Raw genomic sequence first — 14,760 nt, 5'->3', positions numbered from 1 at the left:
TTTGGTTTAAAAGAAGGAAAAAAAGAAAAGAAAAAAAGTAATATTTACGTTTTTGTGGATTGATTCTTTTTCTACAGTACATAAATCATCAATTACTTTACAGAAAAGTACATTGAGTTACAGTGTTAATAGTGTTTTCATATGGCAGAATAGACTCTAGTAATGGTATCTTTTTATTGTAACTTCTTTGCTTTAGTACTTTAAAATATGTTTTTTTTAATATGCCAAATCATAAAAAGTTGGTTTGCTGAATAGACACATTCTTTTCATAACTACTACTGACTTTTCTTCTAATGATCACGAATCTTGAGTTTTGAGTGTAAACCATTTTTGTTTACAGTATTGACACAGTTTTGACATGAATTGCTCCAAAAGTCCATCAGCTACAGTATATAAAGTAACAAATCAGAGCTGCCAACTGCACAAAGCTGAGAAACAACCCAATTAGAGCGTAACAGTCAGGGTCAACTATGGTACACTTGTTATGCTACTCACATTCAGTACATTTACAGTCCTGCATCATTATCACTCTGCAGTATTCTCTAATGTTTGGACGTCTAGAAACCCCAGGATTATCCCATTCCTCCTGACAGACTTTTAATCAGCAGTTAGCATATCGATGAGAATGAAATCAATACTGTATGGAATGTCTTGTGTTTCTATAGGCTGTGTTAATCTTATTTTGAGAAAATAGAAGTATCGGTCATCTCTGCGGTCATTACCTGTTTTAAATCCCAATGAGACAGCATTTCAGTATTTGCAAGATGTACACTTCATCTACAAAGCAAAACGGAATCTGAAGAAAATAGCCCTTCATCTGTAAGAAGAAGAGAGAAGGAAGCACTCATGCAGCCGAGGAGAGTTAAGAGAGATTTCATTTCATTTCCTTATTCTCCAATTTGAACTATGAAGTTCAACTCAGTACACATCTAAAATTTCGGGATCTTATGTAACACTCTGAGCACAATTCAATAAATCTCATATTTAGATCTATATGGCAGATGTCTGAGACCACATTGAAAAATGGACTGAAAAATTACAACCTAAATATAAACTAAAAGTTTCTTGAAATGAGTAAACTTAATTGATATAAATATTTGAATTATTATTATAACAAATACATTATTGAAACCTTAATATCAGCTTTTACTCAAATTGTAATATCACATAATAATAATAATAATACAAAATATTAATATAATAATTTGTTATTTAAATAATGGTGTATAAATGTTGATATACCATACCATATATCATATTTAAATGCTAAGTAATAATAAACATAATAATAAAAAGTATATTATTAGTATAATAATTTGTAATTAATTTAATGGTATGATATAGTCTAATATATACAAATAAAATGACATTTATAAAAATCTCTCTCTCTCTCTATATATATTTTTTTATTTTTTTGCTGCAGGATAAAAATTTTAAGGAAATGTGAAACATTTTCAACTCAACTTTTCACACATTGTTATAATATATAATATAATCCTTTGTAATGAAAAAAAAGAGGAATATGGGTAAAGCTCAGTATGTGAAATAAGGGTGCGATTGTAATTTCAAGTGCTTTGCTTATACTGATCATGTCACATGTCTCTCTGTACCTGCAGGTATCCGTTCCTGGGACATCGATGTGTCCGAATGTGACCTGGACCACCAACTACAGCTTTTCATAACCAGACATTCCGCCCAGTTCTCAGCTGAGGTCAAAGGTCAGTCCGATTGAAAGGATGCCATCTAGATCCTGCAGTAGAGTTGAATGCAAATGTCAGAAGACAAGGTTAAATGAAAATCTACAGTATAAAAAAAGATAAAAAGCTCAAGCTAAATTAACAATTGCAAGGATAAACTATTTATTTCTTAGCATGCCACAAATAAATAAGTATTTTTACTTGGAGTTAAGCTGTTCACACACATATTGCCAGCCCAAGGTCACACTGCTGCAGCGGTCTTGCTTACGGCAAGCTCACACATAACATGCATGATATGCAGCTAATGCAGCGCTGAGAATCTCTCCACGGGGAGTCCAGTATGTGTGTTTGCACGGGGCCTGCCTTGCACAGTGGTAATCAAAGAGCTGTGTCAGGAGGAGAGGAGCTGCAGAGCCACAGCTTGACTGCTGGGCCGGACGGACCTTGATCTGTGTAGTCATAAAGACTTAAATGTGCCTCGGTGTAAGACAGCCTGTTTTATAAAAGCCAATAGCAAAGTATTGCTGAGAAAGTGCCTTACTATACATTTTAAACATTAAGCTGCTGTCAGAGGAGGTGTATGATGCAGTACATGGAACATATTTCAAAATGTAAATTGCAGTGTAATTTAGCAGAGTGCTTTTGATCTGAATATATATAGACACGAGACTGCATGTAATCAAAGATTATGTTCCAACCAACAGAGACTGCGAATTTCATAATGCTTTCATATAACAACAGAACGCTGCAGAGATTGTGTATTTCTGTAAGCCAAAACCCTTAAAGTGATTATTTTAGCACTTCTGTTTTCATTGTTCTGAAGTCAGTGGGTTTCTTGAATGGGTTTTTGAGTGAAATAAGGTTAGTGGATTACACAAGCTGAAGATATTTTCACATTAATTTGTATTTAAATTTTTTTTACTTGTCCTGAAAATGTTGGCTGTTATCAAGTGGCTAAATGGGACAACATTGGTTATTGGGAACACTACACGTCAATACACCAGACGAAAAAACCTCGTCTACTCACTAGTTTGCTTCACAGCCTCATTGTGTTTTTAACCACGCTTTCGCAAACTATTCTAACTCAAACCTCCAAAACCTCACAGACTGAAGAAGTGGCCGGAAACTTCATGGTGGTGATCGTGTTGAAGTCAGGTGACTGTGATGTACTGTATTTCATTTATAGCCTACATTTAGCTTCTGTCAAATCTATATTGGCTTCAAAATTAATAAAAGCTGTGTTCATTTGTGGACATTATCACAAAAAAAAAAAAAAGGTGTAAGAGACACAAACTTTTGGTCCGGCAGAAATCCAAAAACCAGGCCAATCCAAAAGCTTGGAAAAAGTAATAGCACATCTCTCCTCAGTAAGCTACATTACTTCAGGCACCATACGTGTCTTTAACAAAATATGTGAATTATGTGCCTAGTAATGCTTAATAGGGTTAGAACAAAATAGCACTAAATTGGATGGAATAAAGCTTGGGAGGTTGAGTGATGGCCTCTGACCCTGCTGAAGGACATGATGTGTGCTTAGATCAGATTGTGATGACTGGTCTGTGGGGTGATACGAGGTTAACAACCATTAAAGATTGATGTCTCAGATTGTGCTTTTCTGTGGCTCAAGGCCTGTCAGACACAAGGCTCCCAGGCTAATGGTGCAAATAGGACCACAGTATCGATTCGACGTATCATATTTAGCATGCACCTTAGCATAGATCAATGACATTCAAACTAAGAGGAATTCATTGGCTGTCCTAGGGCACAAATAGATGTGTTTCGATTCTAAATGGGAACAAAATGATAGATAACGTTGGCTAATAGAATTTCTTTGTCTAGGACGGATGGATGTTTGGTTCATTTTTCAGCCATATAAGCACTTGAAGTTGAATTCCTTTTGATTACCAAGGATATACTGCAATTTGTTTTCTTTATTGAGTTCTCAGTCTTTCCCTTATAAATGGTCTTTATAAATATAAAATGAAGAGATGCTGCCATCTAACGGATATTATGAGTAATGCAGAACAATGTCAAAAGAGGTCAAACAAAAGATCTATCTATCTATCTTTTAAAGATTTCAATAATGTTCCAACCGTTTCGTATTTGTAGACACTCTTTGTATCCACATCTTCTCATTTGTTTTGGTAAGTGTCAGTTTTATATCCTCACAGCCCTCGAGGGTGATCTGCACTGAGTTACTCAGCAGTTTGAAGCCCTTTGAGAACTGAGAGCTGCTCTTGCTGTTAATGAACTACAGGTGGCTAAAAGATACAGCTGTGTCATTCCTATTATGCAGCACATTTTCATGTCCCTGTCTCATATGTCAGAATATATGGAATAAAATATTAAACTCACTTATTTTAAAGATGGAAATCATAGTAGTCATGATGTAATAATAATTATTATATTCACCACCATTCAAAAGGATGAAAGTATGGGGTTAATATGATTTTTTTATTATTTAATTTATTTTTTATTCATTTAAATAAATGTATTCATATTAAATTGATCAAAAGTGACAGACATTTATGTAAAGTTTTAAAATGAATGCTCAATTTCATATAGTTATACTAAAATATGAAAATATATTTCACAATTTTACTGTTTTCACTGTATTTTTGTAATCAAATAAATGCATCTTTGGTAAGCATGAGGCTTCTTTTAAAAACATAACTGACTGACACCAAGATTTTGCACTGTAGTTCATATTTCATTTATCATATTGCACATTTCAAATCATTTCATTCAATCTGGTTTTCTTTCATGTTGCCATTTTTATTATGTCTGAACTTCTAACATGAATAACTGGCAATTTATTAATAAATGTTCAAGGTTTTAACTAAATAGCATTTAGTTAGTTTGATCGTGTTGATTAACGAACAACAGCACAGACATCTGCAATATTTTTGTGTTTATCTTAATTAAACATATTTCAGCCTGTTTGATTCAATTACCAAATTTGTAATTTCAAATATAAAGTCAATGGTAAACACTATAGAAACATATATATGTTATATATATTATGTTTTCTTCACTCCAATTAAATCATTTTTAGTCAGTGATTCTTGTGTGTATATATATATGTAGGAATGACCTCGATCAGTCAGTACCTCAGAGTCTAGGGAGAAGGTTCACGGCAAGGAAACAGCATGATCAGTGTTTTCATTTTTACTGAGTCACTCATCCTCCTTTCTCCTTCTACTATGTTTCCATGGTGACCTGCATCTAGGCTTTAGTCAAGGTGAGCGTCGTTGTGAGGGGCTAATGAGTGTGCTTTGTGAGGAGAGGAGTATGTGCACTGTTGTTATCCAATTAGTATGATACTGTATAGATTTATGATATCTTAATGTATTCTAAGCAATGTCATGAGCTGGAATAGCGGCCTGCAGTAAAATAATAGTTTTTGCTTTAGTAATATTAGATACTGGTATAATTGAGTTTTTATTAAACTGACCAAGACTGCATTAACTGCTAACAGGCTTCATCTCCTCAAATATCCTATTAGAGATACCGAATGAGACGTTTCAACCGCTGTTATGCTCTGTGAGTCAGCGTTTGGGAAGACTGATTGTCTGCAGGCAGGGAAGTAATGGTCTGGAGAAGAATTTTCCTATATTTCCAGTCCCGTCTGAGTCACGAGTTCCCCTCAGACTTACTCACAAAGTCTATAATACATTGAGAAGACTGTCCTTTAGCATTCCCATGCATCTGAAAGGCAGTTGTTGTCTTGCGTAGGACTGTAAGTGAAATATGTGAAGTAACTAGCCAAACCGTGACCTCTTGACCTTCGGTGAATGTCCTGGCTAAAGCACCTAGCTAGTGCTAACCAGAATCTGACCCAGACATTCCCTCTGACGCTATGTGATTTGTGTCTCCCACAAGACCCTCAAAGCATTTCTTAACAACCCCAAACACATTTTAAGAGTGTTATCTTGCCTACGTTGCTGATTTAAGTTTAGCACGCATAGATAAAAGTTTGTTTTAACAGTTTAAAAGGAGAAGAAGTGAGTCATTTTCTTTAATAGTGTCACCGGGAGTGCAACAAGGGTCCTAATGTATAAGTTTATACCATCAATTTGACTCTTTCCTTTCTCTCTCAGGATACACACAAAGGAAATTGGTACTCTAGAGCTGAAGCCTCAAGCAGGACCTATTTATAATGCAAGCACCGAGCCATAATTATGAATTTCACTGATGCTTTAGGGTAAACTGAACAATCACATGAAGCCAAAACTTCATACCTCTAAAATTTAAAAGCTCTTTTGAAGTATTCATATTTGTGTGTGTATTTCTGTTCAAAAGTTTAGGGTGAGTAAGATTTTTCACAAATGTATACTTTTTAAAAAATGAATATGTTTATTCACCAAAGATGCATTCAATTTATCAAACTGACTGTAAAGACAACTGTGCCTTTGCCCTAAAATTGCTGAATTTTACTTGATGGAGTACTTAAAGCAGAATACTAGCTTTGAATATAAATAAAAAGTCGAAACTGATGAAAGGTCTGCTGCTCTTGACACTAGCAAAATATCATTTTCATAACACTTAGATCCTGAGGGAATGAGGTGGGATCCAACAAATATTATTCTCTTAAAATATGATATTAATAATATTAATATTAATAAAATATTATTATTCTCTGAAAATCAATTTTTCCAGTTCCAGTTCTGGGCTGTACAGTAATTGTAAGTGCTAGAACAAACACAATCCCCTCAGTTGTTTGTGCAATCTTCAGCAAGCTTTTGTTTTCCACTGATACAAAAGGCCAGGGAGACATCCGGGGCTACACACAGACATTGAAATGAGGAACAAAACTAACACTCAGACTGATTAAACAGATAATCATTTTTGTTTCGACTTGGAAACATTTTTGCTACGCAGTTTTATGATTTTTTTTTGGGAATGTTTATGTGATCTGACATACATTATGGATAAACAGCAAACGTTAAGTGAAATGAGCAGGTACTGGTGAATGAAGAAGCTGGAGGACTTTCACAGAATTTCTGATTTGAAACTAGCCTTGAGTTTGGAATCAATCACTGGTTTGTTATGGTTCATATGGAAGACTTTCTTTCAAATTATAAATCATAGGGTATACTACCTTTCAAAAGTTTGGGATTAGTAAGATGTTTTTTAGGATATTAGTACGTTTATTCAGCAGGGATGAATTGAATTCATCAAAAGTGACAGTAAACATGTTTATCAATGGTTGAAATGGAAACCAGTTGTTTCAAATTGTAATATTATTTCATAATTGTACTGTTTTGCTGTATTTTGATCAAATAAATGCAGCACTGATTAGCATTAAATTCTACTTCCAAAAACATTTAAAAAATCTGACCCAATTTTTTTTATCAGTAGTATATATATATATGTTTTAGAGCATTCATTCATGCAATTTGTGCTGACATCCTAGGGAGGGAGGTCAGTCATGCATAATTGAGGCTGCTCAATCATTTATGATAAGGATATTGATATCACTGCAGATTCAGTTTGAGTCAAAGCACTAAACCAGAGTTTTAACATTACTTCATCTATATGCTGTTTTCAGTGAACCATCAGATGGATGCATTGATTATGACAGTAAGTTTTCTAGGGCATTTGAACAACATTTAATCATTAATAATTACATGAATCAATAAAATACGCATAAGGAAAGTGAGAGAGAAAATCAAATGTTTGCTCCATTCATTTTATAATCACATACGAATGAAGAATAAAATAAGACAATGAATCTTCATCAATTGAGCATTTGCCGATTATCTGTGCTTATCTGACTGAATTACATATGAAAAGCATATCAAAATATATGTTGCACAGAGGGGAAATTGAAAATATGGTCCGTCTGGCAGAATGGGCACAGCAGAAGAAAACACTGCACCAAAATGTAGTTCTCTTCTGATGACATAAAGCCATGCATTGCCTGCAGCAAACTTATTCAGGTCAAGCACTCACTCAGTAAGGCTGCAACAAACTATAAAAAATGATGATGTGACATTCCTGGGTGAAACAGAGACTAAATGAATGGGAGATCTTTATTCAACCCATTGAGAATTGACTGGATTATCAGATTGGTCTCTATAAAACAGATAGGTGTAAAAGAGGGGCTGAAAAATAAGAGGGCTTGCTGAAAGAGAATAGGCTCCATTTTGATTTAATTTTGACTGGCAAATCTTGTTGACCTAAAATGTGGCAGATATATGACTCAAAACCAATAGCCTAATTGAAACATGCTTGTATACCTGGATGATCTACTACTTCCACCAAATTCTGTGTGCTTTTGGTGGACACTACCATCCCATGAGGTCGCAAAACAAATTCCTAATCAGTATGCGATTTCAGACACAGAAGGTCTAGAGATGCATTTTTGAAAAAAGTTGAACTATGTTGAATTAAGTTGAACTTTGAGCATTACACTGTGTCATGAGACGCATACAAACATGGCAACTCAAAGATCACCAATATGTCTGTATAGGGAATTTACATAGAAAAACAATGGGAACCTTTGGCAGTTGAATGAAAACATTTGTTCTGTATGAACGGTCCCTTTTCTTACATTGAGCAGCCTGCCTCCGGATGCCACCACATAGGTTTAATGTGCAACAGACCAAATGTACATTATATAGTACAGTCAGGCTTTATATAGAGCTTGTCGGAGGCCAGTGTAATGCAGCAGCAACACAAACCTAATAAGAAACCCCTGAAAAATCAGTGAAAATTAATCCACAAATGTTGATTATGAACTGATACAAAAAAAGACAAAAAATATAGAATACAAAAACACTACGCTGTTGGGATGAATAGCTACCAGCTACATTAATAATAACTCACCTGTATCTGTTCAGTTGTCACTTATTAAGTTTTCATCCGCCAATAGCCATATATTCCTTGAGTCTGTAAATAATGTTGAATGAATATAATGTAATACAATATTAGACATGAAGGTTACTTGTGGTGCATTGAAAGTATCACTAACCCCCCCTCCTCTCCCCACCGCCTAACCCTCCTCTTCAGACACAGACAGTAGCTGCAGCTGTGGTTTAATTGGCGGGTGGCTGCAGCCAGAGTTGCTGCAACCGTCCCGCTCTGCTCGAGAACCCAAATCTGCCAACCCACACACACTCTCCGGCCCCTCCCTCACACACAGAGCAGCGACTGCGCTCCCGAACACCCATCAGTCGCGAGACACACGACGCACTGTTAAAGCGGCCCGCATCAGCGTACGGTATGTATCCCTTTCTGTCATGCAGACTACAGAGACTGCGATCTAGCGTGCGATGCGGTCTCTGGCGTGACTTTTACGCAGTGTCGCAGTGATCCGGACAAAGAGTGTTGTAATGCCAACAGGCAGTAACACTTTGCTTCATGAGACTATGACGTCGCGGAGGGCGCGTATCCTTATTTGACCGCATATTTGTCTTCTTCTTCTTGACGTTTTTAATGGGTTTGATCGCGTAATCATGGCTTATGGGACGCCACATAGGCTTTATGATGCGTTTATGTCGCTATAGACTAAATGACAACGAATAAATTGGTAATTAAACGTCCAGACAGTCGTTTACCTGTAATTGCGACATATGTCTGGGTGACAGAGTGTACGATCAAAACCTTACTGTGATTTATCCAAATTAACTGGATACATTTGTGATGAACGGAGGTTGGCGGATAGCTCGCGCTGACAGGCTAACTAAAGTTGCGTTTAATATATATATATATATATATATATATATATATATATATATATATATATGGTTGTGAAATTATTTGTGCGTTTTTTCAGTAGGTATTTGAAGTGGTTTCATTATTTCATTATTTTGAGCTTCTCATAAATGACCACGAGAAGTGATTCTTTGCTGCATGACACACTTCTGCATAGATATATTTTAGGGAGGCTGTGTCTATGCTAAACTTCTAAGTATTTGTCCGGAAGATTATAAGATATTCTCAAAAGTTGTGAGGAATGTTCATGTTAGAGTTGGTGTAATTATTTGAAAGATTTTTGTTTATTAACGATTCTTTTAGAAGCCAGTTTCTGTAGAAGAAGAAAAATGGCAAAATAAATTAGTCGATCAGAAATTATTAATGGTGGAGATCGTTTTAGAATGCCCCAAAATATTTTTTGCGAAAGATATGTTTATAGAAACGTATAATTCACAGATATTTTAGATGAATTAAATGCAAAATATTTTACATGACTATATAGGCTATTACATAAAATAGAAAAATATGGTAGCATTTTAGTTCATTCCAGAAATACCACAGATTCCAATAAAACTCATATCTTTAGGCGAAAGACAGTAAATGTACTATTTGAAGTCTTATTAAGCTTACTAAATATAACATAGGCTAACACACACTTATTAGTTCAAAATGACATAACATTTAATTAATTACAAGTTAACGTGCGGTTTATTAACGAGTCATTTGAAAACAACAACCGTTCCTACTGACGTTTTTTTTTTTTATTAACCGCTTTGTTTTGATAAAAAACGTCTCAAATTATTCATTCGTTTGATGTTTTAATCACACTGGTCGCGCTCTTTGTTTTGATTCACTAAGGAGAACCGACTCAAACGAGTCATTCGTTTGAGAATCGGACTGCATTGGTCCTGCAGTATGTTTTTGACTAAAAATAACTGACCCAAAAGACTCATTCGTTCTACAATTCCAATAAAATTACAACCAAAATAATGAAAAGTATTGGTTCTGTCTCAGAATCTAGTAAGATGCCTTCCTCGTCAGCGTTCTACAAAACCTATAATGCTTCCTGGGTAAGCAGTTCAGTGTTTTTTTTTTTCTTTTCTGTTTTGACAGTCACCTCTATCTCTATCTTTTTTTCTTCTTAAACAGTGATTCCACTAAGTTCAGGTTATTATTTACTATAATTCAATAATATACAATCATAAAATGAAATACATTCATAAACAATTAGCAATCCATGATTTTGACGCCCCAAAAGGCTGTCTGGCTTGTCAGTAGGTTTGAAGAGTCACTGATTCGTTTGCTGCTCTATGACTCAGCATTGCTATCTGTGACTCTTTATCTTGTTGCCTCTTCTCTCTCTTTCTGTTTTCAATACATTTGCACATCTGGCTGCTTACGGACCATTCACGAAAAATAATGACTAAACGGATGACTCGCTCCATGTTTGAATATCATCGTAGAGGCCAATTAAACCCACAAAATGACTCTTTGCTTCATTTGTCACAGCTGACATTAGTAGTAATGTTGTTTTACTCTGAACTTATTTATATCATAGGAGTACAAAAACATCAATGAACCAAATCAGACCTGCTTGAACTAAATGATCTAAGTACTCTAACTGATTGTTAGCTTTTGAGGAGATACTGGGGGCTATTTTAGGTACATTTGTTTGTCAGCTCAGTGCTGAAATGTTTCAGGTGTTCCTTAGTTCTCTTTCTGATGCAGCTGTCTGGGTGGGATTCTTGTATAGAGAAACACCCACTGACATCAGCTGCTGAGTCACTGTCCCATTGGTACTGGTAGTAGCTGGTAGAGGTGCAGAATGTTTAGTGGACCTGCTTTACTTTGAAAGTGTCTTTATAATTTGAGATGTAATTTCCTTCCAAATCTATAATCTTATTTAATTGGTCGTGTTTTGAGGCAGTGTGCTCTGTAATTAGGTTTTAGAGAGATTCTTTATCAAGCTTTCATGATATCATTGATTTGAGGCTCAATGTTAGGACACTGAAGGGCACATCCATCTGCAACAGAGTAAAATGGGCTATTAAAGACAAGGGCGATTGGTTGATGGGCTTTACCAAAGTGACTCATGCTTTGTTCCGTTTGACATTGGAAAATGCTAAAAAAGGAACAGCCATTTTAGACCTAGTTTTCACGGAAATCAATGGTCCAACCTAGAAAATATTAGCGACTCAACATTGGAAACCTTCCGGATTTAGGAACGGTCAGTTGAAACGAACAACCTCTCATTGGTGGATTGCTCAGTGGAAATGGACACAACTTAAGTGGCAGGTGCCCATCTGTGGATTGTAGCACTTTTAATTAAATGAATATCTTAGACAGGCATGCAGTTTTGTCCTTATTTTTTTCCTCAAACATTTAAGTGGAATGATTGCTTACTGCGGTCAAAATAAACCATTAAAATCAAATTTACTTGCTTACTCTGAGTATTTATAATGAGTCAGCTCATTAGCCAATTTAAATGTATACTGGTAGAACTTTATGTAACTGCTCATGGCACCTGCTCATTAAGTTCGTAATAAAGCCGCTTTTAATATAGAGGGAATTTAAATGGTTTTGATGAAAGTGCAGTTGAGCTGCATGAAAGCGCAGGCATGAGTTGAGTTAAATGTGCTGAAAATGAGGTGTGATGTCACAAGCACTCACGGTCACAGCGAGGCGATATGATGATGCTCTCCCATTTGCTTCAAACTCATCCTTTGGTGACATATTTCAGTCTTTTTTCAGTCTTTTGAAGGGCGTTTGTGTTGGTGTGTATGTGGGTGAGTGCACAAACGGCCATCATCCCTGGGAGCTTGCAAATTCAGTGTGGGAGGATCATCCTCTCTTTCCTTTGTAGAGCTGCAGTGAGAATTCCTTCACTGCTGTTGAATCACTGTGATCTAAATTGGCCTGTCTATATTGTTGCTTGTTCTGGTTTGAGATCTCTTACCTCATTGTTTGTTAATCATACACATTGCCTTAGGAGACTTTCTGCGTTAAATGTTGTTTCTTTGGTACAGTTCTTTGTGTGAAATGTTACTGCAGCAGGACTGGATATTAGGAATGTGGAATGATAGTATCTGTAATCTGGGAGTTAAACGCAAGCTTGAACTCAATAATACATCTTTAAGTTTTTAATATTGCATGAGACATTGCCACCCAATATGTAAAGTATGATCACATAAAATAATCATGTAACATAAAACAAACCCAGGCATTAGGACTTATTTTTTTTCATTTAGTTTTTCATGACTGGCTAACTACTGTAATACATTATCTGATTTCTTTATGTCTCTTATTAGTTCCATGTTTTTCTAAACAGTATGGTTTTATGCCGAGTTTTATTTCTGCGGTTTTATGATGCAATGACTGTTTTAAGTTCTAAGATGGCGGCAATTAACCCGCTTGCGTTAATATTAAAATAGAGATTAAGAGCGGTACGAGAGACATAAAAGTAGCACACTGTTGTTGTCGCAATGGAATATGCATACAGTACAGTTTTCAAATCCAGCCATAAGCTGTCTGTACATCATCTGGTTAAAGGACTATGGAAACACTGACATTTCAGAGCAGATGTTGACTCAGAACAGACCCATGTCCTCTTTTTGATTAGAAGATGTCTACTATTTATACTGCTTTCATAAGCACTCTTCTATATTGCAGTTTAAATATGTTATTAACATCTCAGCATGTGTATTTTCAACTTGGTACATCACTTATACCAAGTGTGTGTACTCATGACATTTTCCTTTATTTGAACTGCCTACCCACCAGTGTTCTGAGAATATATTATATCTTTGCAAAATAAGGCCAGTTATCAGGAATAAAAGATGCACTTATCAAGCTACTAGTTTCTTCAAGATCTAATACTTTTCTTTATTGTTCTTTCGTTCCTGCCTATTAAAATGTCACATTTATGTAGCCATATTATGTATAGAATGATAAGAGATCTGTGTGACACCGGGACGTTGTTGTGAAATGCCGCAGTGTTGTGGAGTCCCGTCAGTGTTGGAGAAACATCCAGCCTTTATTCGGACCACAATGATGTGGCTTCACATGCTAATGAATGGGCTGTGTGGTGGCATGATCTCATAGTTGGCTCAGGCTTAGGTTGGAGTTTTCTGGCCCCCAAGGTAACAGTGGTACCAACAATCTTCTCATACCCTTTTGATTGCTTTAAAACTTGCTTCCTCTGTAGCCCACATATGGCCTACCTAATGTGCTCTTTTCACAATTCACAAACTGAACATTGTACATATTTTGAAGTATTTATTACACATGTTGGATTTGATTTTAAGCCCTAATTATTCTATATTCTATATCTACATAAATACTGTTAGGCTAATTTGATTGCATATGCAGCTTCATTTATGTCTTTTATCAAGTTATTGACTGCCATCTCATTGTACTAGTTATGAGACATGACTATTTTTGAGTTCTGTGAATCAGTATTTCTAGTATAATAGTTCGAATCAGAACTGGTCCATGCAAATGAGGCATAAAAGCACTACATGCACTCCTGCTGGGTCATTGTGTGCCACACCCTTTCCCCAGGTGACTGTCTGAGATTCGGTGGCACATCCGTGATAAAAGAGGCTTTAATATGCTTAACAGCGGAATCATTCGCCACTGCCAAATCACAGGACTAGGATTACCAGAAGAAACTAGGGCATTTGCTTCTTGTGAAGATGCAACAGGGGGTGTCAAGAGTTTGAAGAAATATTGGACAGCTTGTGTAAGTGTTGTTTTAGGTCTTTATATAGTGTATAGAGCACTTCAATCATGGCAGAAATTGCTCATCTGCATGAATGATGGCCCCTGGCAGTGTAATTTATAATAATCTGTGTATTACTTTAATGGATTTTTAAAGTTTACTATCATACTTCTCTCAACCAGAGCATTGGACTAGGGTTAGATTGATTACACGTTTTACAATAAGTCCCACAAAAGTAACATTAATTCCCTCCGTTCTGAAAAGCTAGTTAGCTACAGTACTTTAGATAGCAACAAACACCTGTGGTGCCTCATGCTTAATGAAAGTTCACCTTGCATTTTAAATAAAAATAAATGCCATAACATTGCACGGCCTCTGTGTCACTTGTACATGAAATGGGAATTAAATGGCTTGTTCCATTGGGACAAACAGATTTAGTGCTGCTGATACAGTGCACTACAGTAAGATCTGCCGTTCACAAGGTTATCTGCTCCCAAAAGCACACAAGACGGTGGAATGAGTGACTGTTTTAGATGCTCAGATGAGGCGATTCTGTTCCCAAACTTCCACAGGCCTCAATCTCTTGGGTGACCATATCTAGAGCAAAATATCTGGAGCAGCGCTGATGCTTGGTCTGTCTTC

At 36.0% G+C, this 14,760-nt stretch overlaps 1 protein-coding gene across 2 annotated transcripts in view; it reads left to right on the top strand.

Moving 5' to 3' along the window:
* Positions 1 to 14,760, top strand: part of LOC113066880 (microtubule-associated protein 1B-like) — a 35,769-nt gene that overhangs the window by 1,288 nt on the left and 19,721 nt on the right. The window contains exon 2 of one of the 2 annotated variants that reach the window (XM_026238979.1): positions 1,617 to 1,718. In XM_026238979.1, the coding sequence (XP_026094764.1) occupies positions 1,617 to 1,718 (102 nt within the window). Of the gene's footprint in view, positions 1 to 1,616; positions 1,719 to 8,744; positions 8,923 to 14,760 lie in introns of those variants that run through there. The other variant, XM_026238980.1, reaches the window with a different exon arrangement.

Source organism: Carassius auratus, chromosome 50 (genome assembly GCF_003368295.1).
Source record: "Carassius auratus strain Wakin chromosome 50, ASM336829v1, whole genome shotgun sequence".
NCBI lineage: Eukaryota > Metazoa > Chordata > Actinopteri > Cypriniformes > Cyprinidae > Carassius > Carassius auratus.
The sequence above is the reverse complement of the archived record's forward strand: the minus strand, read 5'-3'. Positions and strand labels throughout refer to the sequence as shown.